This window comes from Dipodomys merriami, unplaced genomic scaffold (genome assembly GCF_024711535.1).
Source record: "Dipodomys merriami isolate MVZ:Mamm:240054 unplaced genomic scaffold, mDipMer1.0.p SCAF_78, whole genome shotgun sequence".
Taxonomy (NCBI): Eukaryota; Metazoa; Chordata; class Mammalia; order Rodentia; family Heteromyidae; genus Dipodomys; species Dipodomys merriami.
The window spans coordinates 4,382,088-4,409,974 of record NW_027206379.1 but is presented as its reverse complement, the minus strand read 5'-3'; the positions used below and the strand labels follow the sequence as shown (position 1 = coordinate 4,409,974).

The following is a 27,887-nucleotide window of genomic DNA, read 5'->3' as shown; positions in this document are numbered from 1 at the left end:
TGTGTGTGTTGTATATTGATCTCACATCCTAAAGTTTTGCTGACCTTATTAGGTAGGAGAAGATATTTGCTCATTTGTTTTTGTTTGTGGCAGATTCTTGGGGATTTTCTATGGTAATATGTCCCTGTTGTCCAAAATAAAATTGGTCTCCTTTTTTCTCTTTTCATGCTGTTTTCTCTCTTTCTCTCCTCTCTCTCCCTCCCCGCCCTCCCTCCTCTCCTCCCGCCTCATTTAAATGCAACTGGGCATCGCGGGCCTGCTGTCCGCGACCAGGGCACGTGCCCCAGGACTAATGCTAGCTGTGGGGTTTGCTTCGACCCTTTATTGACTTGGTTCCTTTTCTTCCTTACTTTGCTGCGGACAGGAACTGTGTCATGAGTGCCTATTGAATTTTGTGATTTTTCTGCCTCTTTTTTTGGGGGGGGGGTTGTTGGCAGACTTTTTTTTTTTAAGCCAGCATACACTGTACTGTGCTCTATTTCCATCCATGCCACATTCTTTCTTTCTTAGTGAATTGCGTTCAGCTCCTCCTATTTCAGTACTACACTTTAAACTCAGGGCCTCATGTTTGCTGCGTAGGCCTCTGCTACTTGAGCCATGCCCCTAGCAAGGCTCTTTTCTTTTTTTCCCCTCGGGTTATTTTTAGGATAGGGTCTTACTCTTTACACTGTCTTCCTATTTAGGTTTCCCAACATAGCTGGGATGGCAAGTATACCCAGCTATGCGTGGGCTTTCTGCTGAGATGGGGTCTGACAAATGTTACTGCTGTCCTCCTGATCGGTGTCTCCTAAATAGCCGGGACCACGCTGTGAGCCGCTGCAAACCCAGCGAGCTGTGTTGATTGTCAAGGAGTAAAGCAGCCTTGCGTTTGCCGCAGAAAGCCCCGGAGGAGCACGCGCCCTGTCCCAGTGGCCCGCCGGTGGGGTGCATGTGTCTGTTTTGGGGACAGCACAGAGTCAGTGGCCCGTGGGGGTGCGTGTCCCAGCATCGTGGGGAGCTGGGGTGCCCCGGCTCCTCTGCTCAGCAAGGCCACATGTGGGACTGTCCGAGCCGGGCCTGCCCTGGCCCCGGGTGGGGTTTTCTGCCGGGCACGGTGTGTGGGGCGCGGGCCCCCGACAGCTTCGCTGCTCTGTGTCTTTGAAGGAGCTTGTCAGGGGAACGGGAGCCCCAGTCCAAATTTGGAAACAAGACTGTCTGGGCATGGAAGAAATTCCTGAGTGGTTAGGGGGTTGTGAGGTTCGCAAATATCCAAATGCGGCCTTGTGCAGGGCGGGGGGGGGGCTCTGAGGCAGAGCCGGGGGGCCTCTGGACTGGTGCACGGCTTCTCCCAGCCCCTTCCTCATTCAGCCTGCTCCGGACACCCTCTCCTGCTGCAGGGGGGTGGGGAGGGGGGCACAGGGGTCTGGGAACGAGGGGCCGGGCTTCTGCTTTGCCCTTGCAGTTTGGCTGTCCGGGAAGGCAGCCCCTTCCCCCGCCATGGCGGCCCCGGAATCCCCACAAGCCCGCCTTTGTCCCTCTGTTGACTATGTAAACCTCAGCCGAAACACCTCGCACCGCCCTGAGCTGTTCACATACTAGTTCTTAAAACAGCAAAACCCCGCACGGCTTCCTCCCAGCCTCTTAGGACATTCCTGGAAGCGGGAAACTGTTTAAACTCGGCTGTCGTTAAAATCTCCGGCCTTGCCGCCCGCGCGGCGCACCTCGCAGTGAATAAACAGAGAAGCCGTGGCCGCCACGCGCGCCTGCGGCCGCGCACCGGGGCCTCGGGAGGCTGGGCAGCTCTGCGGCCCACGGAGCTTCTTACTGGGATGGTTGGGGCGGTGGGGTGTCCAGCAGACAAAGGCTGCACCCCGTTTCCTTCCACCCCAGCTGAGAGTGTCATGGGGGGAATCCCATCTTTGGGGTGTGGCCTGGGGGCTCGCTGCCTGAATCAGGGCGGCTGTTTGAAGTGCGGGTGAAGCCCTGCCTCTGGGCTGCTGGGGCGTCTGCAGCCTGGCACCAGCTATCAGCCCCCAACCACCACGAAGCACTGGGCAGCCGGCCCGGGCTCGTGGAGGCCCGAGGGGGCCTCGGGAGGGGGCTTCCAGCCCAAGGCCTGCCTCTCCAGAGGCCCTTGTCCAGCCACTGGCTGGTCTTGGTGACAGCCTACAACCTCTGAGGGCCATGGGAATCATATCAGTGTCTGCAGGCTGGGGGCCCCGGGCTGTGAGAGCCCTCCAACTCCCCAACCCCCGGGCTTGGCCCCAGCCCTGGAAGTGACTGGGGACCTCATGTTCACGGCCCGTGGTGTCACCGCAGTCACCTGCCCGCGTATGCACCAGCGTGCCCGTGTCCTGGGGCCACTGGCCACGTGGCTGAGGCATTCACTCTACTCCACTGTGACTTCGTTTTCAATTACATCAGCCAAGAGCTTGTTTCCAGATACGGCCACACTCTGATGTCCTTGGTTGGGAGTTTGACACAGAGTGGGAGCGACACAGTTCATCGGATAACTCCTACCAAGCAGAGGACGTGGTGACCGGGGTCCACAGCCTGTCCACATGAGAGCCCATAAAGGTTTATTAGCACGGGGACACACACAGCCACGGACAGCCCGGCTCATGTCAGGGCAGAGGTGGCCCGTACAGCCTAAAGTACGTTCTGTCCTGTGAAGGACAGCAGAAAGCTTCTGTGTGGTTCTGGGTTCTGAACCCGGAAGGCGGTGTTGGAGATGACCTTGCTCCACACAGCGGGGGGAAGGAAGGATGCCACACACAGTCTTACCCAGGACGCCTCGGACCTCAGTGATGTGGAAGCTGTTTTCAGATAAGCACTGACTCAGATGCTACTTGTGGGCTGGAAGAGAGCAGGGGGATATCCACACCCCCAGGAAAACAGGACCAGAGGGAGGCACTCAGCTGTAAGGAAGACAAGAACAAGACAGGTCAAATAGCACACAGAGTACGGGAAAGAATCAAATCAACTGGATTCAACATTACAATAAATGTAAGTGTCCCAGATTTATCCACTAAAAGACTAGGGACTGTCAGAGTGGTTTGATTTATTACTAATTGGTTACTTTTTTTTTTTTTGCCTTGTTGAGGATGGAACCCAGCACTTGTAGCCTGATCATTCTAATGCATTGTTCAGTACAACTAAGTGAAACAGTCTGGCAATGGATGGTTGAAAAATAAAGAGATGGCCCCCAAATATGCCAGGAGCCTTGCAAGTAAACTAAAGATGGAGACAGTGCCCCCAAGAGCCACACGCACGGAGAGATCAGGCGCCATTTTGGGAGGGAGCTTAATGGTAAATGTGGCATCAATCAACAAACATGATTTAAAGAGCCAAAACCAAAACAACAGAACAACAAAACTACCCTGGTTATCTGAGGGCAAACAAAAGTGGATTCAGCTCGATAGCTAATTGCAAGAGGCTCTCACACACCACTGTCAGAATAGAATTCTAGCAGGCCCCAAGTAAATGTGGGCATGGCTGTTAAATGTCACAATCACGAGCCGCTTCAAACTCTACGACAATCTGAAATGAGTGCTCTTGCTATCTGCAGCCAGAGAACAAACATCAACAAATCCAGTCTCTTTTAACAACTGCCAGATCTGAGCTCCCTGAGCGGTCAGGGCAGGGTTGGAGAGTGACCCGCTCTTGCTCTCTTCCCTGGAGGCTGGGTGCATGTGTGCTGGTGTGTGTGGGGAGCACTGTTCTGAATGGCTGTCCACAGGGCTGGTGCCCTTTCCTTCCCAGGCCAGGACCTCCCCAACACCTACTTGGCTTCAAAGCTCCATTCTAGAAGTGAGTGTTCCAGAGTTTTCAACAAAGCAAGAAGAACACAGCCAGGCATTGGTGGCTCATACCTGCAATGCTAGCTTCTCAGGAGGCTCAGATCTGAGGATCACAGTTCAAAGCCAGCCTGGGCAGGAAAGTCCATGAGACTTATTTCCAATTAACCAGCAGAAAACCAGAAGTGATGCTGTGGCTCAAGTGGTAGAGCCTTGAGCTGAAGATCTCAGGGACAGCGCCCAGGCCCAGAGTTCAATTCCCACAATGCAGAAGAGGAAGAGGAAGAGGAAGAGGAAGAGGAAGAGGAAGAAGAAGAAGAAGAAGAAGAAGAAGAAGAAGAAGAAGAAGAAGAAGAAGAAGAAGAAGAAGAAGAAGAAAAAGATCATCAACAACACCACCACCACAGGTGGAGCACACTTGCAGAGCACAAAGGCCTGGGATTGAGAAGAACAGGCTGGGGGAGAAGCAAGCATTCTAGGAGTCTGGAAGCGCCAAGGACCCAGGGGCATGGAGACCGTGCGGAGCAGTCTCCATCCTGAAGTCCTGATTCCAGGGAGGGGGTGAAGGCTGCCAGGACCGTGTTTCCAAACAGGCTCCGTCCTCCCAAATCCTAATCGTGCAGGAGATGCTTGCTTCCCAGCCGCCCGTGGAGTACCTCTGAAACGGATCACTTATGTGGCCGTAACAGTGACAACCACACCTCTGGACAGGGAGATTTCATTGGTCCTGGTCTCTGATCAAAACTTAGCACAACTAGAAATAAACGACTAAAGTGTTGCCTTTCTCCACCCCCCCCCCCCCCCGCCAAATCTTAACTATCTCCCACCGTGAGAGAGACTGCAAGGAAACAGCCCTGTGGGGAGCAGCCCAACCGCGCCCCCCCACACCCGCCGTTCCCCAACAAGCTGCCCCCAGCTTGTTTTCATGTTCATGATTGAAATTCATTAAATTAGGAAAGAAAAGATCATCAAGTGTGTGTGTCCCATCCCGGGCAGACGCAGTACTTCCTGTGGGCCCCTGGCTAGCCCCTCTGCCAGCAGAGGCTCGAGACCCCGGGGTATGCGGGGTGGCCCGGCTTCTGCTGGGGTGCAGTCGGCAGAGCAGCTCTGTCCCGGGCATGGGTTTGGTGGGCTTCTGCCTGGCACCGTCTGCCCCCGCCCCTGCCCAGTGTTGGGTGGTCGCCGAGCCCCGTGGCCGCCTCCTGACCCCGGGAACACCCAGGCAGGGAGGAAGGGAGCGGCCAGGCCACAGGTACCCCCAGCTTGCCGGCCTGCAGTGAGCGGGGTCCCAGGGCTGGAGGCACCTCATTAAACCAACCGAAACGTGTGTAACTCTAGTCGGCCTCGGCAAGGCACCGCGGTCCATGCGAAATTAAAATACCGAGGGCCTCCTTCCCCACCGTGGGAGGGCGGGCTTGATTCAGAGGCAAGGCCGGAAGCCTCTGTCCTGGGGAAGGATTTGGCCCTGATGATAATGGGTCCAAGAATGTGCTCGGCCCACAGGTACGCTCCAAGGCTCTTGTCTTGGCCCTATACCCCTCTGTCCAGAGGAACAACACCCCCTCCCCACACATACATACAGTACATGCATACACACACCACACACATGCACACACATGCATGCACACACACATGTGCGTGCGTGCACACACACACAGCTGCAGCTGACTGCTCAGACCTGTTTGACGTGAGAAAGGCATTGGGGCATTGTGATCACTCCCAGAACCACGGATGGTACCGAGGCGTGATGTGGAGCTCTGAGCTAGCAGAAGGGGTCATCTGGGTCGGCCTGCAGGGATGGTTTGCTCAAGAGGTGCCCGTGGGCATCGAGGGTTCGCTTTTGTTGCCCTATGAAGGAGTGGTGGGTGTCTCAGCGGGGGCTCCCGGGAAGCCATGGAGCGTTGTGGAGAGTTGCTGGTCTTCGATCGTAGGCATGGAAACCCTGTCAGGTTGGCTGCCAGGCCTGGGGTCGGAGCCCGATGCCCGGGCCCAGCTCTGGCTACGTGGAGGTGCTGGGGCTCCAGCCCCCGGCAGCGTGGAAGGGGTTTGACTGAGAAGGAGGAGGCCTGGATGTCAGCAGTCCAGGACGGGCTCCTGGGGTTGTCTGGGTCCTGAGCACAAGGCAGGCCGCCCTCCCGGGGAACCCGGTGTCTGCCCTCAGGGTTCCGGAGGCCACCGTGGTAGACGCAGCTCCCTGCCCCTGCAGACTTCCCAGGATGTGGGGTGAGGACACGGCGGTTGTCGCCTGCCGCGTGTCCATCCCATGGCATTAAACAGGCGCCCGCCGTGCCCAGAGGGTGCTGCTGGCCAGCGGGTGGGTGGGCGGGACGGGGCCTGGGGGAGGGCTGGGGTGCCACGCCTGGCCGGGGCTGCTAGAAGGCTCGGGGCAGCCGGCGTGTGGCGTTGCGCACGAGCCGGTCTGCAGCGCCACCTGGCCGGTCACCAGCTCTCGTGGGACTCAGGGTGGCCAGGCTGGGCCGGGCCAGTGTCCTGCATGTGATGTCCTGTGGGGGGGCATCGCCCCCCTGCTGGGGTACCTCTAGGGGGGCAGAGGGGTGGAATCTGACCTTGGGCAGCCAGAACCCCGGGCAGGCAGCGCAGAGCCCAAGCCTGAAGTCCCAGCCTGCCGTCCAGTGTGTTCCAGGGCCTGGGTGCCCCCCCCCCCCCAGGTCTGAGGCACTTTGGCAGGAGAGCGGCTGTGGTAGGGATCTGGTAGGGTCCTGGTCTTGGATGGGGGGAGCAGTCAAACCCAACGGTGTCCCCTTCCTGTCACCTCAGGCTTCTGCGGTTCCGGTTTACCTGGGCTGGCTGTGGCCATGGTAGCAGGGTGGAGGCGGGTGCAGTCTTGGGGGGGGGTAGGCTGGGAGGAGGGCCGGAGGCCTCCAGCTGTGCCCAGCACATGTCACGGGGGGGGGGGGGGCCTGGGGCCCGGGGGCTCTGAGCACAGGCCGGTGGCTGGGGCAGCTGGCCACGGGCAGGCCCCGGAACAAAGGGCGCTTTGAGCGGCCTGCATGCCTGCGCCTCGTCTCCGGCCAGTGACCCCCCCGCCCCCAACCCGGAGTGCCCTGGCTGGCTCGGCTCGCTTGGTGGCGCCCCGGAGCCTGTGTGGAGTCTGAACAGCTGGCCCTGAACCCGCAATGGGGGCTGTGCGGGGCAGAGCCCCCTCTGTGGGAAGACCCTCGCAGAGTTTCCCGTTGTGGGGCTGGGCCGTGGCACGGCTCTGATCCTGGGCTCCCCGAGGCCCAGGGAGATGGACTGGGCGCTGGCCTCTGGGACCCAGGCTCCGGGCCCTTCCTGCCCGGTCCCCAATTCCCCCTCCATCCTTAGCCTCCCACCCTCTCGAAATTGAATTTTTCCTTGAAAAGAGGCTCGGGCGGACGGCACCTCAGAGACCAGCGCGGCCATGATAAGCATCTTTATTATTTTGCAAAGAAAAAGAAAAACAGTCTTTCACGGGGCCTGAGAGTCCCCGCGGGGGGCCTCGGTGCCTCCTGTGGGCGAGCCACGGCTCTGGCTTAGCCTTGGAGCCTGTAAATCAGCTGCACAATCCCCCGAGCGTCAGGAAACCTCCCTGGGCTGGGGGTTTGCCAGCCAGAAAGAGCGAACAGCAGATAAGACACCGGCGACCTTCATCCTCCTCCACGAGCAAGGGACCCACCGGGATCGAGAAACAGCAGCCCCGCGTGCTGACCTTCGCCCCTTTGTGCACGCCGCGTGGGAAGACCCGGATAAGCACCTGTCCTGCTACACCTCTATCTTAGCCAGACGGATTTGGATTTCTTTGGGCAGAGGTCTGTGCCTCTGTCACCCACAGACACCCCACATTCCGGGGTGTGTGGCCCCCCGCAGGGCTGGCTGTGTCTTTGTCACGCGGCTTCGGGACACCCTGGTGTGCTCAGCACGGGTCCCCGGTCCCCCCACAGCTCCTGTCCACACCGCTAGACCCGAGACGCACGGAAAGGCAAGGCTTGGTCAGAACCGGCTGTGGCCCACATAGGCTCTGTTGCTTCACCCCGACCCCACGCCACAGAGGAATGAGGCTGAGGTGCCTACGGCTCAAGGACAGCGAGAAACAGCAGCGCGGGGCCCCAGGCAGAGGCCCGCGACAGAGGCCCGGTGCTGCTGCCCCGAAGGCCCACGGGGCTCCCCAGGCAGGGGCAGGGGGGCCCGGGGAGCACGCTGCTCTGCCCAAACACACATTCCTTCTTAAACCCAGCACAGCTCCGCGGCGTTTCTTACACACACAAGGTTGTGCAACCGCCGCCCTATCTATTTTCAGAAGTTTTCATCACCCGACAGGAGATGGGCGCCCATGAGCACCCCTTGCGCCCTCCTGCCTGCCCCTGCCCCTTCCCGCCCCTTCCCCTGCTCTCCCTTTCCTGCCTCCTCCTTCTCCATTCTCCCCTTTCTTCCTCTGTCTTCTTTCTCCTTGGCTTCCTTTCTCTCTTCTTACCTTTTCTTTCTTCCCTCCCTCCTCCTGTTTTCTTGTTTGGCTTTTCTTTTACCTTCTCTCTTTTCTCTTTTCTTTTCTCCTCTTTCTCTTTCCCCTCCCTCCCTCCCTCCCTTCCCCCCACCCTCTCTGGCTGTACTTTAAATATACAGACCCCAAGTGCACAGTTTGGGGGCGAGGCGAGTCCTTTGCCTCTGTTCACCTCCAGAGTGTCTCCTTTTTCAGGCTGAGATGGTCCCTGTCCTGCACTGAACCCTCATCCCTATCACCCCCACCCGCCTTGTGTTCTGTTGTACAGATGGCCGTGCTGACTCGTGTCCCCCCCCCCACGCAGCCCCTGCTCCCCTCAGGTGGGTTCAGACCCCACGGCAGGACGGCCTGCTCCTGCTGCGATTGCGCCTTTCTCCAGGTTGGTGCTTTTTTAACAAGAGCAGCACTGAGTGTGCGGCATCCGTGTTTAGTGCGCGGGGAGCCTGGCGGCCACGCACCCACCCCGCCCTCAGGCACGTGCTAGCTGCCAGGTTTTGGTTGCTTTGATCTGTGGTTCCGCGTGGTTTTCTCTTTTCTCCTCTTTCTCTTTCCAGCCAGCCCTGCGTGCCGTTGGTCAGGCATGTGTCTTCACTAGACAAATGTCTATTTGAAGTGTGTGTGTGTGTGCGTGTGTGTGCACGTGCGCGCACCAGTACTGCAGCTTGAACTCACAGCCTTGCACTCCAATCTTGGCTTTTTCACTAGTGCTCTGCCACTCGAGCCACAGCTCCACTTCAGGCTTTGTGGTGGTTTATTGGAGATAAGGATCTCACAGACTCTCCTGCCCAGGCTGGCTTTGAACCGCCGTCCTCACATCTCAGCCTCCCGAGTGGCTAAGATTGAAGGCTGGAGCCTGTAATAACCTGAGAAAACACTAGACCATGTGTCAAGAGCTTTGTTTTAAAAAATTATTGTGAATCATGCAAAGCGTGAGACTCAGCCTTGAACACCCACTGTGGGTGAGGCAGGAGGTCGCGGGGTGCTGTGGGGGTGACCCCGAGACCACAGCCTTCCGACTGTGGCGGAAGAGTCTGCCATTGGCCACGGTGTGGAGAGACAGGCCGTGTGCCCCACTCTGTCTGAACCTGTGGCCTGCTGCTCCCCCCCACCCCTGTGCTCCCCCCGCCCCCGTGCTCCCCCCCACCCCTGTGCTCCCCCCGCCCCCGTGCTCCCCTGCCCTGTGCTGCTCCCCCTGCCCCCGTGCTCCCCTGCCCCCTGTGCTGCTCCCCCTGCCCCCGTGCTCCCCTGCCCTGTGCTGCTCCCCCCGCCCCCGTGCTCCCCCCGCCCCCGTGCTCCCCCCGCCCCCGTGCTCCCCCCGCCCCCGTGCTCCCCCCGCCCCCGTGCTCCCCTGCCCCCTGTGCTGCTCCCCCCGCCCCCGTGCTCCCCTGCCCCCTGTGCTGCTCCCCCCGCCCCCGTGCTCCCCTGCCCCCTGTGCTGCTCCCCCCGCCCCCGTGCTCCCCGGCCCTGTGCTGCTCCCCCCTGCCCCCGTGCTCCCCCCCACCCCTGTGCTCCCCCCACCCCCGTGCTCCCCCGCCCTGTGCTGCTCCCCCGCCCCCATGCTCCCCCCGCCCCCGTGCTCCCCCCGCCCCCGTGCTCCCCTGCCCCCTGTGCTGCTCCCCCTGCCCCCGTGCTCCCCCGCCCCCGTGCTCCCCCCGCCCCCGTGCTCCCCCCGCCCCCATGCTCCCCCCGCCCCCGTGCTCCCCCGCCCCCGTGCTCCCCCCGCCCCCGTGCTCCCGCTCATCTGCTTGTACGGTAGCCGACACAAGGCCCGGGCTGGCCTTCCTACCCTGCGCCCTGTCTAGCGGGACCACATGAAGGTTTCCTGAATCTCTGGGTGACTTCACCTCCTGCCTCTGGATTTCCCCCCACAATGTCCTGTCCCCACAATGTCCCCCTCCTGAGCTTCAACCTGCCTGGGAGGCCCTGGGCCCTGGGTTCTCGGCCCTGACTGCTGCAACCTTAGTGCCAGATCATCCTGGTCCCCAGGCTGCCGCCCCCCCCCCCCCGCCCCTGCCTGGCGGTGACGCGTGGGCTGTCCTCGCATCTCAGGCTGCAGGAGAAGCCTCTATCCCAGAGCGTCCACAGCTGGGTAGCGGCCTTGCCCGCTCTGTCCCCTGCACTGGCTGGACCCCCGGAGACCCTGGGCTCCTGAGCCCAAGGCCTGACGGCGCTGTCTCCTATCTGCAGGGCAGAGCTGGGCCCCGGCGCCCCTGACCTGGCCTGGCGGGCTTTGCTGCTGCACGCGGGGCCCCCAGGGGCCTGGGGAAGGCTCCACTGGGGCGGGGGGGGGGTGGCGGGCCTGGACGAGTGGTGGTAGCGGGAAGGGAGCAGGCTTGGTTCTGCAGGTTCCCATGGGTGAGCAGGGCTGGGGGGCAGGAATAGCACCCCTCACCCCGAGCTCCAAGAGGCTGGGGGAGGAATGGGCAGGCTCTCTGGTGGACTGGGCTGAGGCCCCATGGTGGGAAGTGACATCGAGTGGGCTCTCTGCAGAGCCGGGGCCTGCCCCTGCCCTGGCAGAGACCACCGCACAGACTAAGGGGCGTCTGGCGCAGACCCGGCGTCGGGAGGCGGCGGCCTTGGAGTCAGGGTGGCCGTGTGTATCTTAGAGGATCAGCTGCCCCTCAGGTCCCGCGTTGCTCAGCTGCAGCCCCCGGGGTCCCGCTCACCCCTGCCCCGCAGTGTGGGCCGCCCGGGCATGTGTGTGAAGCTGATCCTGGGGGAGATAATTTTATCTCTGAACAAACACTGTGTCCAGCTGTCTCCTCCCGGGACAAGGCCCCTTCCTGCCCTGCTGTAACGCCACACTGATTAACTCGGCTCTGCCCGGCCTGGTGGTGCCGGGCCAGGTCTTTCTTGGTAATAACAGGGCCCAATCTCCTGCGGCCGCCTTGAACTGTGTCCCGAGGCCAGAGTTTGGGGGCTGGTGCTGTTCTCGACTCTCCTCACCGCCTTCCCCGCTCCGGAGCGGGGGTCTGCCGTCCTCGACGGCCCGTCTCTAACCAGGTTCTCTGCAAGCGTCAGAAGGCTCAGGGCCGGGGGCTGCAGACGGTTCAACAATAAGTCAAGTGTGGTGACACATGGGCCCCGGAGCCCCAGCTGCTTGTGCAACAGCTGCGTGAGGATCGTGGTAAAGTTCTCAGAAACAGCACGAGCAGAAGGCCGGGATGGGCCACGGTGGTAGAAAGCCTGCCGGGCAAACACGGAGCCCCGAATCCCGCCCCCCCCCAAAATAGTTGTTTAGAAGCATTTGAAAATAAAGAAAGCCCTGCACCCAGAGCTGAGCTGGACCTGTCGCCTTTGAGGGGCTACTCACCTTCTGAGGAAAGTGAGAGGGACCCACGTGGTCTTGGGCCAGCTTGAGGTGTACATAGATCTCCCTCCTTCCCTCCCTCCCTCCCTCCCTCCCTCCCTCCCTGTGGAGTGCCAACCAGGGTGGGCACCATTCTGGGAGCCTGGAAAAAGGGTAGGGCACAGCCATCCCCAGCCACAGCCCTGCACCCAGGACCTAAGGACAGAGGTGGGCCCAGCCACACAGCCTCTTCCCTCAGGACTCCACATGCAAACGCAACGCGAGCAGAAGTGCTAGCTTCCCCAGGCCTCATGCTCTGCGCTCGCGCTGACCTGGGCTGGGCGCTGTAAATGTTATTTTATCCTAATGAGCACCATTTGGGCCCCGTGATGGCCTTGTCCGGCCACCCTGTCGTGGTAGACGGCCTGGCAGGGAACCCTCTGGGAAGGGCCAGCGGTGTCACCCGTCTGAGCAGAAGTCCCCCCCAGGGCCGGCTTCCCCGGGGAGGCAGGCACGGGCCAACTGGAAGGGAGCCCGAGAAGCAGAAGGCTCTGTGGCTTCGTGGCTTTCTGTGCAGGCCCAGCCAGCCTCCTCATCCCAGGCTGGCCTCGTGGGTCCCCTGCTGGCCGGGTCTCCGGGTCGCCGCGGGCTGCATGTCATGCCAACTACACATGTGGCATTGAATCCCCACCAGGACTGGGGAGACAGCCATCCACCCTTCACAGCTGAGGCCAGGGGTGGGAGTCAGCCCTGAGCCTCATTCTCCTTCCCTTGCTGGGCTGTGTGGACCGGAGGACAATGTGTGGGACTTCCTCAGAGTGAGGTAGCCCAGGAACCGCCTGCCTAGTACACCGCAAGACCAGCCGCAAGCTGCCCAGCACAGAGCAGGCCGGAGGGGACAGTTCACCCTGTAATGATGGCCTTGTGAATGGAGCTGGGGTGGAGCCATGGCTGGCCACAGGCCGGAGGTGGCGAGGCCAGGCCCCTCTGCAGGCCACAGCCTCCCCCGGCAGGCCGGCTGCCGTCTGGCCCTGAGGATGCTCTGTGAGTGGACAGATCCTCCGGCCTCCCTTTTAGGAGGCCCACTGGGGGGTGAGGCCCACGGCCCCCTCTTCTCTCACCACCGCCAGGCCTCAGAGGACTGCTCCTGCCGGTTCCATGTTCCCGAGGCTTCTGTGGCTTCCCCTGGCACCGCGAGCACCGCCTGCGACAGGCCGGGCAGGACTCAAGACGATCAGAGCAGAGTCGGGCTGAGTCGCTGCAGGAATGCTCTGGCTTTCTCAAGAGTCAACAGTTCTACTTTTCTTTTGAACTTAGCCAAGTTACACTATTCACCTTCATTTGTTCACTCTTGTTGTCCATCCAGCCTTCTTTCCACCCATCATCCATCCATTCATCCACCCATTCATCCTCCCACCTACCCATCATCCACTCATCCATCCATCCACCCACCTATCCATCATCTACCCATCCATCCATCATCCTCCCTTCCTCCCATCCATCCATCATTCACTCATCCATCCACCCACCCAACTATCCATCATCCATCCATCATCCACCCACCCACCCATCCATCCATCCATTCATCCATCCATCCTCCCATCCATCCATCCATATCCATCCACTCATCCATTCACCCACCCATCCTCCCATCCATCCATTCATCCTCCCACCCTCCCATCCATCCACCCTCCCATCCATCCATCTATCCATCCACCCACCCATCCATCCATCCACTCACCCATCCATCCATCCATCCACCCACCCATCCATCCATCCATCCATCCTCCCTCCCATCCATCCATCCATCCTCCATCCATCCTCCCATCACCATCCACTCATCCAACCACCCACCTACGCACCCACCTATCACCCTCCCATCCACCTATCCATCCATCCACTTGTCTATCAATCCATTCATCTCTCCCTCGGTCCATCTGTCCATCTACCATCATTCCACCACTCATGTATCCACCCATCCATCCTCTCATCTTTCAGTGCATGTGTTTATCCATTGTAACCCAAATGCTAATCTGGGGCCCTGGCTTGGGAGCCTGTATAGGATGGTCTGTGCTGGAGCTCACTGTGCATGCAAGCACTCCCCGGGGGACAGTTTCCGGCGGGTCAGTCTCCAGCGGGATGGTCTGGCTGGCACTGCGTCTGCCCCTCAGCGTGGTCGGCGGGACGGTCTGGCTGGCACTGTGTCTGCCCCTCAGCGTTGTTCTCCTGCTGTCCATGCCCCAGCCCGTGGCCTCTTGCACACAGGCTCAGTGGAAAGCCACATGGTGGCAGGGCATGAGCTCCAGGGCTTCCCTAAAGCTTGAGAACACAGGTCTTGGCCCCTGGCATGGCGGCCCCGCCCAGTCCGGAGGCCCCCCACCAACCCTACGGGCCCCAGGTTTGCAGAGCAGCTGTCCACTAGATGTCCTGTACCAGGGCCTGGCTCACGTCACTGGTCTGTCCAACTTCTAGGTGCCACTGGGTGCCACCTGTCCCCCAGGCCACCCTGGGGAGCTGCCCAGGTCCCGGGCCTGTGGAGTAAGCCTGCTGCCCTCTTCCTCAGGAAATCGTCCTGGTGGTGTTCTTTGGAACGGAGTATGTGGTCCGCCTCTGGTCTGCAGGCTGCCGCAGCAAGTATGTGGGCATCTGGGGCCGGCTGCGCTTTGCCCGGAAGCCCATTTCCATCATCGGTGAGTCATCCGCTACGGGCCAGGGAGTTCCCCCAAACACAAGCACCATCAGACTACCCCAGGTACCGAGAGACCCCCAAACACAAGCACCATCAGACTACCCCAGGTATCAAGGGACCCCCAAACACAAGCACCATCAGACTACCCCAGGTACCGAGAGACCCCCAAACACAAGCACCATCAGACTACCCCAGGTACCGAGAGACCCCCAAACAAAGCACCATCAGACTACCCCAGGTATCGAGGGACCCCCAAACACAAGCACCATCAGACTACCCCAGGTACCGAGGGACTCCCAAACACAAGCACCATCAGACTACCCCAGGTACCGAGGGACCCCCAAACACAAGCACCATCAGACTACCCCAGGTACCGAGGGACCCCCAAACACAAGCACCATCAGACTACCCCAGGTACCGAGGGACCCCCAAACACAAGCACCATCAGACTAGCCCAGGTACCGAGGGACTCCCAAACACAAGCACCATCAGACTACCCCAGGTACCGAGGGACCCCCAAACACAAGCACCATCAGACTACCCCAGGTACCGAGGGACCCCCAAACACAAGCACCATCAGACTACTCCAGGTACCGAGGGACCCCCCAACACAAGCACCATCAGACGACCCCAGGTACTGAGGGACCCCCAAACAAAGCACCATCAGACTACCCCAGGTACCGAGGGACCCCCAAACACAAGCACCATCAGACTACTCCAGGTACCGAGGGACCCCCCAACACAAGCACCATCAGACGACCCCAGGTACTGAGGGACCCCCAAACAAAGCACCATCAGACTACCAGGTACCGAGGGAGCCTTGACTACTGCGTCTGCCCGCCGTGGGGCTGAACCCCCGGCCCCCGGCCTTGGAGCCAGTGGCGGCCGGGCACCTCCCAGCCTCCCGCGCTCCCGGCACCGCCCGGCGTGGTGGCGGCTCTTGGTGCCTGGGGGCTGGAGGTCCTGACCTGGGCTGTTTCCTCCCAGACCTCATCGTGGTCGTGGCCTCCATGGTCGTCCTGTGTGTGGGCTCCAAAGGGCAGGTGTTTGCCACGTCGGCCATCAGGTACGTCCGGGCTTTGAGGCTCCCAGGGCACCCTCCTGCTGCCAGCGGTGGGGGGTCTGCCCCACCGTCTGCCTGGCTTTGTCGGGCTCTCTGTGGGTGTGACAGGCAGAGCCGAGCCAGGGAAGCAGCCCGTGGGCCTGGTGCTGGGCCCTGTATGCATCCGGCTGCCCTGGGTTCAAGTTCTGCCCAGAGCTCCATTCCTTCCTACACTCTGTGGCAACCCTACCATTTGAGTCCGGTCTGCTCACCTGAAAGCTGGAGGTGTTCGGCCTCCCCCAGGAGGAGAGGGAGGGGCTGAAGACGGGGCAGCGGCTCTCGGCCTGGTGCCTTTGGAATGACCCGTGGAGCCAGCGGAGAGGGGCTGCCGTGGGGGCCGGGGCCGGGAGCAGAGGGAGATTCGCAAATCTCTCCAGGAGACGGAGGCCGGGCACGGCTGGTTCGCCAGAGGGGGTGCCGCGGCCTGTGGCCTCACCCTACCCCGTGTCCCCCCAGGGGCATTCGCTTCCTGCAGATCCTGCGGATGCTGCACGTGGACCGCCAGGGGGGCACCTGGAGGCTGCTGGGCTCCGTGGTCTTCATCCACCGCCAGGTGGGTGCCTGAGGCGGGAGCGCGGGGCCCCCAGCGCCGCTGTGAGGGCCCAGGTGAATGGCAGGGCCACGTGTGTGCCAGGCACTGAGTCCAGGCCCTCCCCGCGAGACGGACAGAGATAGCTCCAGTTTCCACCCATGGTGCCAGCCTGGCTGGGGCGGGGGGGTGGGGGGCAGGGACTCCAGACCAGAGGGGCTCCCGAAACACAGAGAAGGCTGAGAAGTCTGAAGGCAGGCCAGGGGAGGACCAGAGTGAGGACAAGAGCCACAGACCTTTCCCTTAGCTCCCAGAGGCCATGCAAGGGACCTGGCCAAGCCTGGCAGGGGAAGGGTGGGGGGGCAGGGGAGGGGGGAGAGGGGCGCTGGTCCAAGGGGAGAGCCGGGAACTGCCCCACTGAGAGAAGACCCCAAAACCTGCCGCTGGGGGGGAGTTGTGCAAAGTAGGTTATCTGGAGTCTGTCTCCACGTGGGAAACAGGCTGGAGTTGACATGGAATGATCTGGAAAAGGCTGGAGCTTACCACCAAGGCAGCTCCCTGGCTGCGGTGACTGTGGGCCGGAGGCCCGTGTGTGGCGTGGGCTGACGCGGTCCCCTCTGCCGGCCTAGGAGCTGATCACCACCTTGTACATCGGCTTCCTGGGCCTCATCTTCTCCTCCTACTTCGTGTACCTGGCTGAGAAGGACGCCGTGAACGAGTCGGGCCGGGTGGAGTTCGGCAGCTACGCGGACGCGCTGTGGTGGGGGGTGGTGAGTCAGGGCCCTGGGCAGGGCGGCCTGGAGGTGAGGGGATGGGCTGTGTGGCTGGGGGGGGGGGGCAGACACTGGCATGTTAGGCCTCTTTGTCCAGCTGGGCTGGTGGCTCCCGCCTGTGATCCTAGCTGTGATCTCAGGCGGCTGAGATCTGAGGATTGTGGTTAGAAGCCAGCCCAGGCAGGAAAGTCCATGAGACGCCTATCTCCAGTGAACCCCTAGAAAACCGGAAGTGGAGCTGTGAATCAAAGTGATAGAGCTCTGCTAGCCTTGAGCAAAAAAGCTCAGGGACAGCGCCCAGGCCCTGAGTTCAAGCCCCACAACCAAAACAACAACAACAACAAAATCAGCTTTTTGTCCACCAATTTATGCTTTTTAAGTCGACAGTGCAAGGCACGATGCCCCAGGCTGAGCGTGCCCGGGCCCTGTCTTGAAGTTTGAACCCTGCTATCCTGGAACTTATATCCTGGAAGGGAAGTCTGCCAGGGTGACGTAGGTGTGTGCCGTATCTGAGCTCGCCAGACTACGTGATGGTCTCCCTGCTGGAGGGATGCTGGCGGCAGGCTGGGGGCCCCCGGGGTCTTTGAGTCTCCGTGACAGTCTCCGGGATCCCGTGAGTCCTCGCGCCCAAAGAGTTAAACCGTGAGATACCGTGAGGGCCTGTGACGTGCGCGGAGCTCTGGCTTCTGTGGTTGGGGCCGGCAGGCTCTCTCGCTGCTGGGCTCCCACAAAGGAGTGGCGGGGGCAGGCTGTGCGGCTGTGGTGACAGGCATGCGCCGGGGCTCCCTGGGAGTTGAGCGTCCATGGCCTTGAGTGTGAGCGCCGTGTCCTGCAGTGGTTTGTCCTGCCGCCTGTCGGGTCTGGGGGAACCCAGGCGTCAGGCCTCGCGTGGGGGAGGGAGGCGTTCTCAGGAGCAGTGACTGAGGATCCCTGGCCACCCCCTCGGCACGGCACAAAGGTGTGGGCCAGGGTGTCGTAGGGAGCTAGGACGGCCCCCTCCCGCTGACCCGGGAGCCGCCGGCAGCCCCAGAGCTGGCCGCCGTGCAGGGCTCCGGGCTCCGGCGATCAGGCTGTCCAGAGGCCACCGGGGCCCGGAGGTGCCATCACAGCCGCGGCCAGTGGCATGGTGAGGAGGCTCCGTCCCCGCTGGGCCGCCTTGGCCGGTGGGAAGGCAGACCCGCTGCAGAGGGGCCGTCTGCGGGGCAGGGGTGGCTCTTCTAACGCCGCTTCCCGCCATCCCGATTTCATAGCCTTGTGCTCCTGTGATAACTGGCAGACCCTGGCCACCACTGTATTTTCTGGAAGCTTCCAACATGTACACAGGCTCAAGGAAAGCAAGGATGGGCCGATAAACATCCATGTTGGGGCAGGCCCTAGACTCAGCCTCTGCTTGTCTTCCTGGGGCCTGGTGTCCCAGAAGGGCCAAGTATGCCAGGCCTGAACCGGTGTAAAACAGAGGACGGGCTGGGAAGTTGGCTCAGTGGTAGAGCGCTTGCCTTGCATGCATGAGGCCCTGGGTTCGATCCCTCAGCACCACATAAGCAGAAAAAGCCAGAAGTGGCGCTGTGGCTCAAGTGGTAGAGCGCTAGCCTTGCGCTGAAGAGCTGAGGGACAGCGCCCAGGCCCAGAGTTGGGCTCCGGGACTGACAAAAAAGAAAAAAGAGGACAGAGCCCTCAAAAGACCCTGTCAGGGGCATAATGTAGGGCCAGGAATGGACCCAGGGTGGGGGAAGAGCCTGGTGGAGCACATGGACTGTCTGGAGGCCCGGGAGGTCAGGTCCGCGTGGGGGTCTGTGTGGAGGTCAGGGCCATGCAGAGGTCAGGTCTGTGTGGAGGTCAGGGGTGTATGGAGGTCAGGGTCTGTGTGGAGGTCAGGGCCATGCAGAGGTCAGGTCTGTGTGGAGGTCAGGGCCATGCAGAGATCAGGTGTGTGTGGAGGTCAGGGGGTGTGTGGAGGTCAGGGTCTGTGTGGAGGTCAGGGCCATGCAGAGATCAGGACCATGTGGAGATCAGGTCTGTGTGGAGGTCGTCTGTGTGGAGGTCAGGTCTGTGTGGAGATCAGGGTGTGTGTGTAGATCAGGGTGTGTGTGGAGGTCAGGGTGTGTGGGGAGGTCAGGTCTGTGTGGAGGTAAGGGGTGTGTGGAGGTCAGGTCTGTGTGGAGGTCAGGGGGTGTGTGGAGGTCAGGTCTGTGTGGAGGTCAGGGTCTGTGTGGAGGTCAGGGGGTGTGTGGAGATCAGGTCTGTGTGGAGGTCAGGGTCTATATGGAGGTCAGAGGGTGTGTGGAGGTCAGGGTCTGTGTAAAGATCAGGTCTGTGTGGAAGTCAGGATGTATGTGGAGGTCAGGTCTGTGTGGAGGTCAGGGGCTGTGTGGAGGTCAGGGGCTGTATGGAGTTCAGGGGGTGTGTGGAGGTCAGGTCTGTGTGGAGGTCAGGGGCTGTATGGAGGTCAGGGGGTGTGTGGAGGTCAGGGTGTGTGTGGAGGTCAGGGGCTATATGGAGGTCAGGGTCTGTGTGGAGGTCAGGTCCGTGTGGAGGTCAGGGGGTGTGTGGAGATCAGGGTGTGTGTGGACGTCAGGGTGTGTGTGGAGGTCAGGGTCTGTGTGGGGGTCAGGTCTGTGTGAAGGTCAGGGGGTGTGTGGAGGTCAGGTCTGTGTGAAGGTCAGGGTCTGTGTGGAGGTCAGGGTCTGTGTGGAGGTCAGGGTCTGTGTGGAGGTCAGGGTCTGTGTGGAGGTCAGGGGGTGTGTGGTTAGGGCCGTGTGGGGGTCAGGTCTGTGTGGAGGTCAGGGCCATGTGGAGGTCAGGGTGTGTGTGGAGGTCAGGTCTGTGTGGAGGTCGTCTGTGTGGAGGTCAGGTCTGTGTGGAGGTCAGGGGGTGTGTGGAGGTCAGGCTCGTGTGGGGGTCAGGTCTGTGTGGAGGTCAGGTCTGTGTGGAGGTCAGGTCTGTGTGGAGGTCAGGGCCGTGTAGAGGTCAGGGAGTGTGTGGAGGTCGTCTGTGTGGAGGTCAGGTCTGTGTGGAGGTCAGGTCTGTGTGGAGGTCAGGGCCGTGTAGAGGTCAGGGGGTGTGTGGAGGTCGTCTGTGTGGAGGTCAGGTCTGTGTGGAGGTCAGGTCTGTGTGGAGGTCAGGTCTGTGTGGAGGTCAGGCCCGTGTGGAGGTCAGGTCTGTGTGGAGGTCAGGGTCTGTGTGGAGGTCAGGCCCGTGTGGAGGTCAGGTCTGTGTGGGGGTCAGGGCCGTGTGGAGGTCAGGGTGTGTGTGGAGGTCAGGTCTGTGTGGAGGTCAGGCCCGTGTGGAGGTCAGGCCCGTGTGGAGGTCAGGGCCGTGTGGAGGTCAGGGCCGTGTGGAGGTCAGGGTGTGTGTGGAGGTCAGGGTGTGTGTAGAGGTCAGGGGGTGTGTGGAGGTCAGGTCTGTGTGGAGGTCAGGGCCGTGTAGAGGTCAGGGGGTGTGTGGAGGTCAGGGCTGTGTGGAGGTCGTCTGTGTGGAGGTCAGGCCCATGTGGGGGTCAGGTCTGTGTAGAGGTCAGGGGGTGTGTGGAGGTCAGGGCTGTGTGGAGGTCGTCTGTGTGGAGGTCAGGCCCGTGTGGGGGTCAGGCCCGTGTGGGGGTCAGGGGGTGTGTGGAGGTCAGGGCTGTGTGGAGGTCAGGTCTGTGTGGAGGTCAGGTCTGTGTGGAGGTCAGGCCCGTGTGGGGGTCAGGGGGTGTGTGGAGGTCAGGGCTGTGTGGAGGTCGTCTGTGTGGAGGTCAGGCCCGTGTGGGGGTCAGGCCCGTGTTGGCGCCGGGCACTGGGCCCTGTGGCAGGATAGGTGGCTGAGCCACAGTGCCTGGCTGGGTTGGGCAGCGCAGGACCGTGTGGACGGCAGCGTGTAGCAGGCCGATAAGCAGCGCCCAGCTCTGGCACGGCCCTGCCTGCCTTCCCTGCTGCCCGCTGGAGCTGTTCCCCGGTCTCGGCTCACCCCATCCCCAGGCCCTGGGGCCCCCGTCCGCGGCCGAGCGCGCTCCTACTCCCACACCTGTGCAAACATCCGCCCGCCGGCCAGGAACACGGCCCCTTTGTGCCCAGCTTGGCACCAGCGCCCCGTCCCGCGCCGGCAGCTGCCGTGGGTCCCAGCTCCGCGCCCCGGTCGGCTATTGTTCCTGTCAGGCCCGGGGCCCTGGGGTTCCAGCTGGGGGAGGGTCCCCTCACCGTCGTGTGCAGCCACGCCGCAGCAGCGGGAGGGGCCGGCTTGAGTTCTGGGCCGTGTTCCTGGCATTTCTTGGGCACACAAACCTGGAGACACCCGGGGTGGGCTCCAGGGCTCCGCGGCCTGCCCCCGGGCCCGGGGCAGAGGCGGGCGGGGTGTGGGTGGGCCGGGGGGCTGCTTCATGTGTGGCTGCGTGGCCTGGGGCGCCCAGCAGGTGGGGGATGCGGGGGGGTGTCTGCAGGCCGCGCAGGGGTCCCCGGGAGCCTGCGGCAGCGGGGTGCCCCTCCCCCCCGGGCAGGCCCCTGGACGCCCGCAGCGCTCCCGTGGGACGCCCGGCAGCCGTCCGGGGGGTGAGGCAGGGACAGGAAGGACAGCAGTGCCTCTGTGTCCCGAGGGCGGCCACGCGAAGCCCCGTGGCCGGTGGCGCCCACCACAGATGTTTCCATCTGTTCTGGAAGGCGGAGGCCCGAGGTCGGGGGGAGCTGCCGCTGGGGCCTGCTTGTCATGTCCAGCGGGCGACCATGCTGCTCTGTGGCTCTGTCCTCTTCTCCCCCCCCCACTACTCCCAGGACCCCCCCCCCCCGAGCCCTCACCACGACCATGAAGACCCCAGTTCCAGTTAAGATCACACCCCGCCTGGATGGCCGGAAACAGGCTTTGGGGGGACAAGTGGGGTCCTGGGCACACCTCGCAGGAAGGTCCTGTGCCCGGCTGGGGCCAGGTTTTCCGGCATTGGGCGGAAGTGGGGGTGCTGTGCCCCCCGCCCCTCCCGCGGAGGTCCCCGGGACGCAGGCCCCGTCTCAAGCGTGGCACCGAGTGTGGCCGGGAGACACTCAGATTTTGTTTCCTCTTTGCCCTTGTTTGTGTTCGGTGGGAGAGGCGGGAGGCAGGTTTTGCAAACACGGGCTCCTCTGTCTAGGGCCCGGGGGTCTCTGAAAACAGCCGCCCTGGGCTCTGTCTACCCCAGAGCGGGCGGCTAAATTTAGATCGCAGAATGAAAAGGCCGGAACCCCGCCCCAGCGCCTCAGCCCCTCTTAAAACACAGCCTGCCAGCCCTCCGCCGTCACCTGCAGGCCGGAGAGTTCCGCCTCCTAGGCTCAGGGGCATTCTGGCCAAGCAAGGCTGGCACAGGGACCCAGGGCGGACTGTCCAGGGAAGAGATGGCAAGGAGACACAGAGGCGGGGGGCCGGGGCTGGCAGCACGCAGCTGCCACCGGCCTGGGATCCTCCCTCCTACAGAACGCCTAGCTCTGCAAGACCCTTGCCAGAGAGCTCTTCCCCCAGAGGGAACTTTCCAGAGGGACGTTGTAGGGTTAATAGGAGTCCACAAAGCACATCCATCTTCTTGTTCTCACTGCCCACTGGCCAACACTTGGGAGATGTACTGCGCGACCCCCTCGGCCCAGGATGACATACGGGACTGATCTCCTCTTGGGGACAGGGGACAGTCGTGCCAGTGAGGAGGAGAACAGAGGTTTCCAGCTTCTCATCCACTTGGGGAAGCAAACGCAGGGAGAGGAGTGGAGAGGGGTGGCGGGGTCGGGCCGCAACGCCAGCCAGGCAGCACGGCACCGTGTCTGTGTGTCCACGTGTCCACGGGGTGGCCCCGGGCAGGTTACTAACCTCACTGGGCCCGTCTGTGAAATGACTATGGTATGGGCTGACTCTCAGGCTCTGCTCGGAAAGCCTGGGGCGCCAGAGGGCAGGGGTCGGGCTCCCGGCCGGCCTGGGCCTCCCCTCAGAGGCCAGCGCTGGGGGCGCGGCGTCGGGAAGGAAAGCTAACCATCAAAAGGCTCAAGGAGCACAGGGATAACTGGGTCAGCAGGACTTCTGTGGATGAGAAGCCATTTAATCTCCCCAAGTTTACTTGCTCAAGTTGGGAATCAAACGAGGAACGTCAGGTCCTGACCCCGCTGCCCGCGCAGACGCCGCCCCTCAGCTCCCATCGTTTGTCTGTAAGATTCTTGCTCCAAACGTGCTGGGCTGGGAGAGTGCTCCCAAGACCCAAGGCCTGTGAGTGATCCTGGAGGAAAGGTGGGAAACACAGAGGGAGAAGTCTTGGATGAGACAGCCGGCAGGGGTCCGTTTGTAAGTCACCCTTAAACTTCAGGGAAGTCTTAATGGTCACACTTGACAACTTTGTCACTGGGTCTTCACGTGTCTTATTTAAGTAAAGACTGCTTCCATAGGATTTTTTTTTTAAAGGAAGGGTCAAATCATAGCAGTCCTGATTTCTCAGAACAGAAGGTGGGGGCCGTGGATTTCTCTGTGGTCCCCCCGCGCCCCCCCCATGGGAGGGAGGGCAGAGGCAGAGGCTGCTCAGGAGGTGCAGGAGTGTCGCGTCGGTGGGCTTGAGGGGGAGGGGCCCTCTGTCTCGGCCTCAGCCTGGGAAACTAGGACCTCTTGGAGCTGCCAGGGTCTTGGCGGGCTGTCGGGGATGAGTTCCAGGCACAGGACTATAAACCCGCTGTTCCCGGGGCTTGCATCCGCTGCTTCAGGAAAAACAAACAGGTCTTGGGGATGGGCCATCCCTTGGGACAAGGGGAGGGGGTCTGTGGTGGCCTGGGGGAAGGAGGAGGCCCGGAGGTTAAGGCCAGCGCCTTCTGTCCTTCCTCCCAGCCACGGGGGAGGCAGCCGAGACCCGCGAATGAGGCTGGACGGGGCGGACATCGGTTGGGACTGTGCCTGTGGCTGTGACTCCTGCCACCTGCCCCTGCTCCATACCCAACTTTCTCCCTCACCAAGGTCACTTTTTTCCCTTTGCAATAATCTAGGCTTGGGGCTGGGAAGGTGGCTCAGTGGTAGAGCGCTGGCCTTGCATGCATGAAGCCCTGGGTTTCATTCCTCAGCACCACATACGCAGAGAAAGCTAGAAGTGGTGCTGTGTTTCAAGTGGTAGAGTGCTAGCCTTGAGCAAAAGAAGTTCGGGGACGGTGCCCAGGTCCTGAGTTCATGCTCCAGGACTGGCAAAAATAATAATCCAGGCTTTTAAAAAAAAAAAAGTGTGCCATCATTAGAGCTGGAAGTCGGGGCCTGAGCACTGACCCTTGGTTTTTTTGTCCAAGGCCAGACTCTACCACTTGAGGCACAGCTCCACTTCTGGCTTTTTCCTGGTTAATTGGAGATAGAGTTTCATGGGCTTTCCTTTTTTCAGGCTGGCTTTGGATCTCCATCTTTAGATCTCAACCTCCTGAGTAGCTAGGATTACAGGTGTGAGCCACCAGCACCTGGCTAATTTGGACTTGTTAAGTGAGTCAACTATTTTACCAAAATTTCAATGAAATGTGTTTAATTTAGAATAATCTGGCAAGGTACTGGTGGCTGAAGATCCAAGTTGCAACCCAGACTGGGAAGTAGAGTCTGTGAAACTCTTGTCTCCAACTAGCCAGCCAAAGACCAGCACTGAAGGCATGGCTCAAATGGTGGCGCACCTGCAGGAATGAGAGGGCCTGGGTTCAGACCCCAGTACTGGCATGCACACAAGGCTTTAAAAACGGTCTGAAGTTGTGATGAGCACGCCGGTGTGTGGGGCTCCCCGAGGCCCTGGGCTAGCGCCTCTCGCCCACAAACTGTTCTCAGAGGCCCTTTGCACGCTGACTTTGCCTGGGCGAGTTTTTGTCTGCTCATAAAAGTAAGACATTTAAGGATGTTCCCATGTAAAAAAGGAACGATGGGACCAGGACAGCGTGGAACAGGCATGGGGCTGCAGGGGAATGCACCTTCCGGGCGGCAGCGGCGGCTCTGGCTCTCACCGCAGCCGTGGCCCGTGCCCAGTGCCCGGGGTGCCGTGTGGCATGTGGTTTCTCAGACTCCCAGTGGCCTGGTCCTGCCGTGTCCCCCTCCTGGTCTCGGAAGGCCCCACGGGCACCAGGCCCCAAACTGTACCCCTCCCCCAACATGGCAGATGTTGACCAGCACCCCAGCCCGTACAGCCGCGGCCCAAGCTACCCTGAGAGCAGAGGGTGCGGCCTGGTACCGAGGCCCTCCGACCCCCTCCCTGCCTGCCGGTCCTCTCTGACCTGCGTGCAACACGCCCATCCTGTATCTTTGAGGGCCGGGACCCACGGGGAGCTAGCAGGCCCAGGAGCCGAGGGGCAAGCTCGGGCTCAGATGTTGAGGAATGAATGGGCATGTTGTCACCAAAGGGACGAGGGCCTGTCCCAAGACAGTTGAGCTGGGGTGCTGGGATCCACTCGGCCGTCAGGGCTCCAGCCTGGTGGTGTGCGGTCTCGGCGTGGTGAGCGGGCTGCCGGGCAGCCGTGCGTGTGCGCGTGCTCACCTGCTGGGCCCCGTACGTGTTTGTGAGGAGACGGATGCGTTGGTTGATGCCTCCCTCCCCGCCCCCCTCCCAGGCCGCTGTGGCGCTCATGGGGTGCAGCCCTGGGCAGCCTGGCTCTCCGCCCTGGGCAGGGCTTGGCTTCAGGTAGAAGATACCTGAGTGTGCTTCAGGTACACACCTCTGTGTGTGTGTGCATACTAGGTGTCTGGGCCACCGTGCCCCACGTGTGACCTTGTGTGAGGGTGACATGTGCACAGTCCTATGTATCTAGTGTATGTGTGCGTACGCGTGCATGCACGCACGTGTGCACGTACACTGTAGACAGCCCCGGGTCCCTTTCAAAGGCCCGGCAGGAGCCCACTTCCCCTTTGTGTGGGGGAGGTGCGTGTTTGTTACGGTGGGGACGGGGACGGGATGGGCGGCGCATCTGTTAAGGACAATGGGCCGTGGGAGGCGCGGCTCCGGCGCAGCCCGGTGGGGCCTTGCGGGTGCTCAGGGCGGAGCGGAGCCTCTGGTGTGCCTGTTCCTGCCACTCCGTCCATGCGTGCCACAGTGCCTTCCTGCTGCCAGGAGCTCACAGGCCGCCTGCCCGGCTGGCTGAGCAGTTGCCTGTGATATGTACCTGGGTGTCCTATGTGTCCCTCTGCATGGACAGCCCTTTGGGCTGAGACCACTGGGCCTTTCCTCACCAACCACTGTCCGCCCCTTTCTCCTCTTCCTCCCCCTCCTCTTCCTCCTCCTCCTCCCCCTCCTCTTCCTCCTCCTCTTTTTCTTCCTCCTCTTCCTTCCTGTCCAAGGCCAGGCTCTCCGGGGCTAAGGCAGGTTGCCATGCTGCCTTTGGGTCTGCTGTCAGCTGGAGTGGGTTACGTGGCATCGCCCCGGGAGGTGGTGCCCACAGTGGCCTCCTGGGGCAGGCCCGGGCTCCCCTGGCCTGGCATGAAGGTTGTTACTTGGCCCCTACAGGGCTAAGAGCTGGGGTGTCCTGGTAGGGTGCTCAGAACAGGGCACAAAGACCACGGACAACACAGGATCCCACCCACTGACGTGTTCCCACTTCTAGAAGGGTCCGGGCACCGTGCGTCCATCCCGCTGCCCAGGAGTGAGTTCCGGTCCAGGGGAGGTCGCCCCCTCCCCCCCGCCAGCAGGCTCCAGGCCTCTGAGGGCCAGCGGTGGCCACACGTGGCGGGTAGGCTCCGAGTCCCCGTGGGACACAAGGCCAGGAGCAAACCTCAGATGCCTGCAGGGGCCCCCCCGGGGTGGGGCGCTGCCCCTACTCCTGTTGCCCCCCACGTGCTCTGGACGGACTGCTCCTCCACTGAGAGGGAGACTGGAGCCCTGTCCTGTTCTCTGAGCAGAGGAAAAACGAAGCATCTAGAGCCCTGGGCGGGTGGCAGGAAGCAGCACCATCCTGTCCCCGCTCTTTGTGGACGGCCAGCCTCGGTGGGAGCTTCCGGCCGCCCGGGGGGCTGGGACAGGGCAGGCCGGGGCCAGCAGCGGGGCAGGGAGGCCCAGCCTCCCACGGGTGGGCACCAAGGCCTGCGCACCCCGTCTAGCTAACACAGGCCCCTGGGGGTAGGAAGGCTGCGGCTGGCAGTCTGAGGGGCTCCACCGACCTGCCACTCTCTTCCTGGCTCTTTGGCCAAGCTGGCCAGTGGGCAGTCAAAGCCCATAGCTGTCCGGGAGGGCGGGGCCTCGGGCAGCTCTGCTCAGCAGGGTCGGCTTGGACCGGCAGGTGACTCCCCCCTCCAGCTCCAGCCTGCAGTCGGCTGAGTGTCTCTCTTCCCCGCAGGTGACAGTCACCACCATCGGCTACGGGGACAAGGTGCCCCAGACGTGGGTGGGGAAGACCATCGCCTCCTGCTTCTCTGTCTTCGCCATCTCCTTCTTTGCCCTCCCGGCGGTAGGTATCCAGCGGGGCCCTGGCCCTGGCCCTCCGCCAGCTGGGCATCTCCCTGTGTGCACTCACAGAGTTGGCCCGGCCAGTGCCAAGGCGGTGCGTCCCTTCCCGAAGGTGCCAGCCTCCAGAGGCCACCGCCACAAGCTGCGGTCAGCCCGGCCTGCCCTGCCCTGCCCCCCACGCGTCCCTCAGAGGTGGCCTAGCCTGGCGTGGACCAGAGAGGGGGTGAGGGCACAGGGAGCCGTGGCCCAGCTGCCCGTCCTGGCAGGGCTCTGGGGAGCAGGTCATCCTGCGAGACAGCTGGGAGGGAGGGCTGCGTTTCCCCCCCTCCGCGGAAACCACAGGCAGGAGGAGGAAGCCAGATTCCCTGTGAGCACAGCCATCCTCGGGCAGTGCTCTGTGGGCACGCGTGTGGCCACGGGTGGACAGGTGGTCACCAGCGTACAACCCTTGGGATGTGTGCACCGCCTGCACTGCGTGCGTGTCATACGGTGTGAATGTGTGTGCGCGTGCCTGCGCCCGGCATTTGCTCAGCATGCGTGCGCTCGGTGTTGGATGTGTCACGGCGTACACGCACGTGTTTCCTGGGCATGGTTGGCCTGCGTACATTTGGGTACTTATCGTGTTTTGAGTGTGGGATGTGTTGTATATGGACATACGCGTGTGTGTGTGTCCTGTGTGCATTCCTGTGTGATACTATGTGTTTATGGGTATCTGCTGAACACACAGCGCAAGCCATGTATGACTGCGTACGTGTGACATCACAAGCCATGTATGACTGTGTACGTGTGACATGCGTGCTCGTGGCTTGGGCGGGGAGCTCCCTGTGGCCGTTCTGTCTGCAGTGGCTGTGTCTTTGCTGTGGAGAGCTTAGGTCTGCAGCCCTCTGCCCTGGGGTAC

At 61.8% G+C, this 27,887-nt stretch overlaps 1 protein-coding gene across 2 annotated transcripts in view; it reads left to right on the top strand.

The window, feature by feature from the left end:
* The window catches only part of Kcnq1 (potassium voltage-gated channel subfamily Q member 1), a 277,059-nt gene that overhangs the window by 50,326 nt on the left and 198,846 nt on the right, over positions 1–27,887 (top strand). For both annotated transcript variants that reach the window (XM_070009681.1, XM_070009682.1), the window contains exons 3-7: positions 14,109–14,235; positions 15,222–15,300; positions 15,793–15,889; positions 16,495–16,635; positions 26,880–26,990. In XM_070009681.1, the coding sequence (XP_069865782.1) occupies positions 14,109–14,235; positions 15,222–15,300; positions 15,793–15,889; positions 16,495–16,635; positions 26,880–26,990 (555 nt within the window). The remainder of the gene's footprint in view (positions 1–14,108; positions 14,236–15,221; positions 15,301–15,792; positions 15,890–16,494; positions 16,636–26,879; positions 26,991–27,887) is intronic.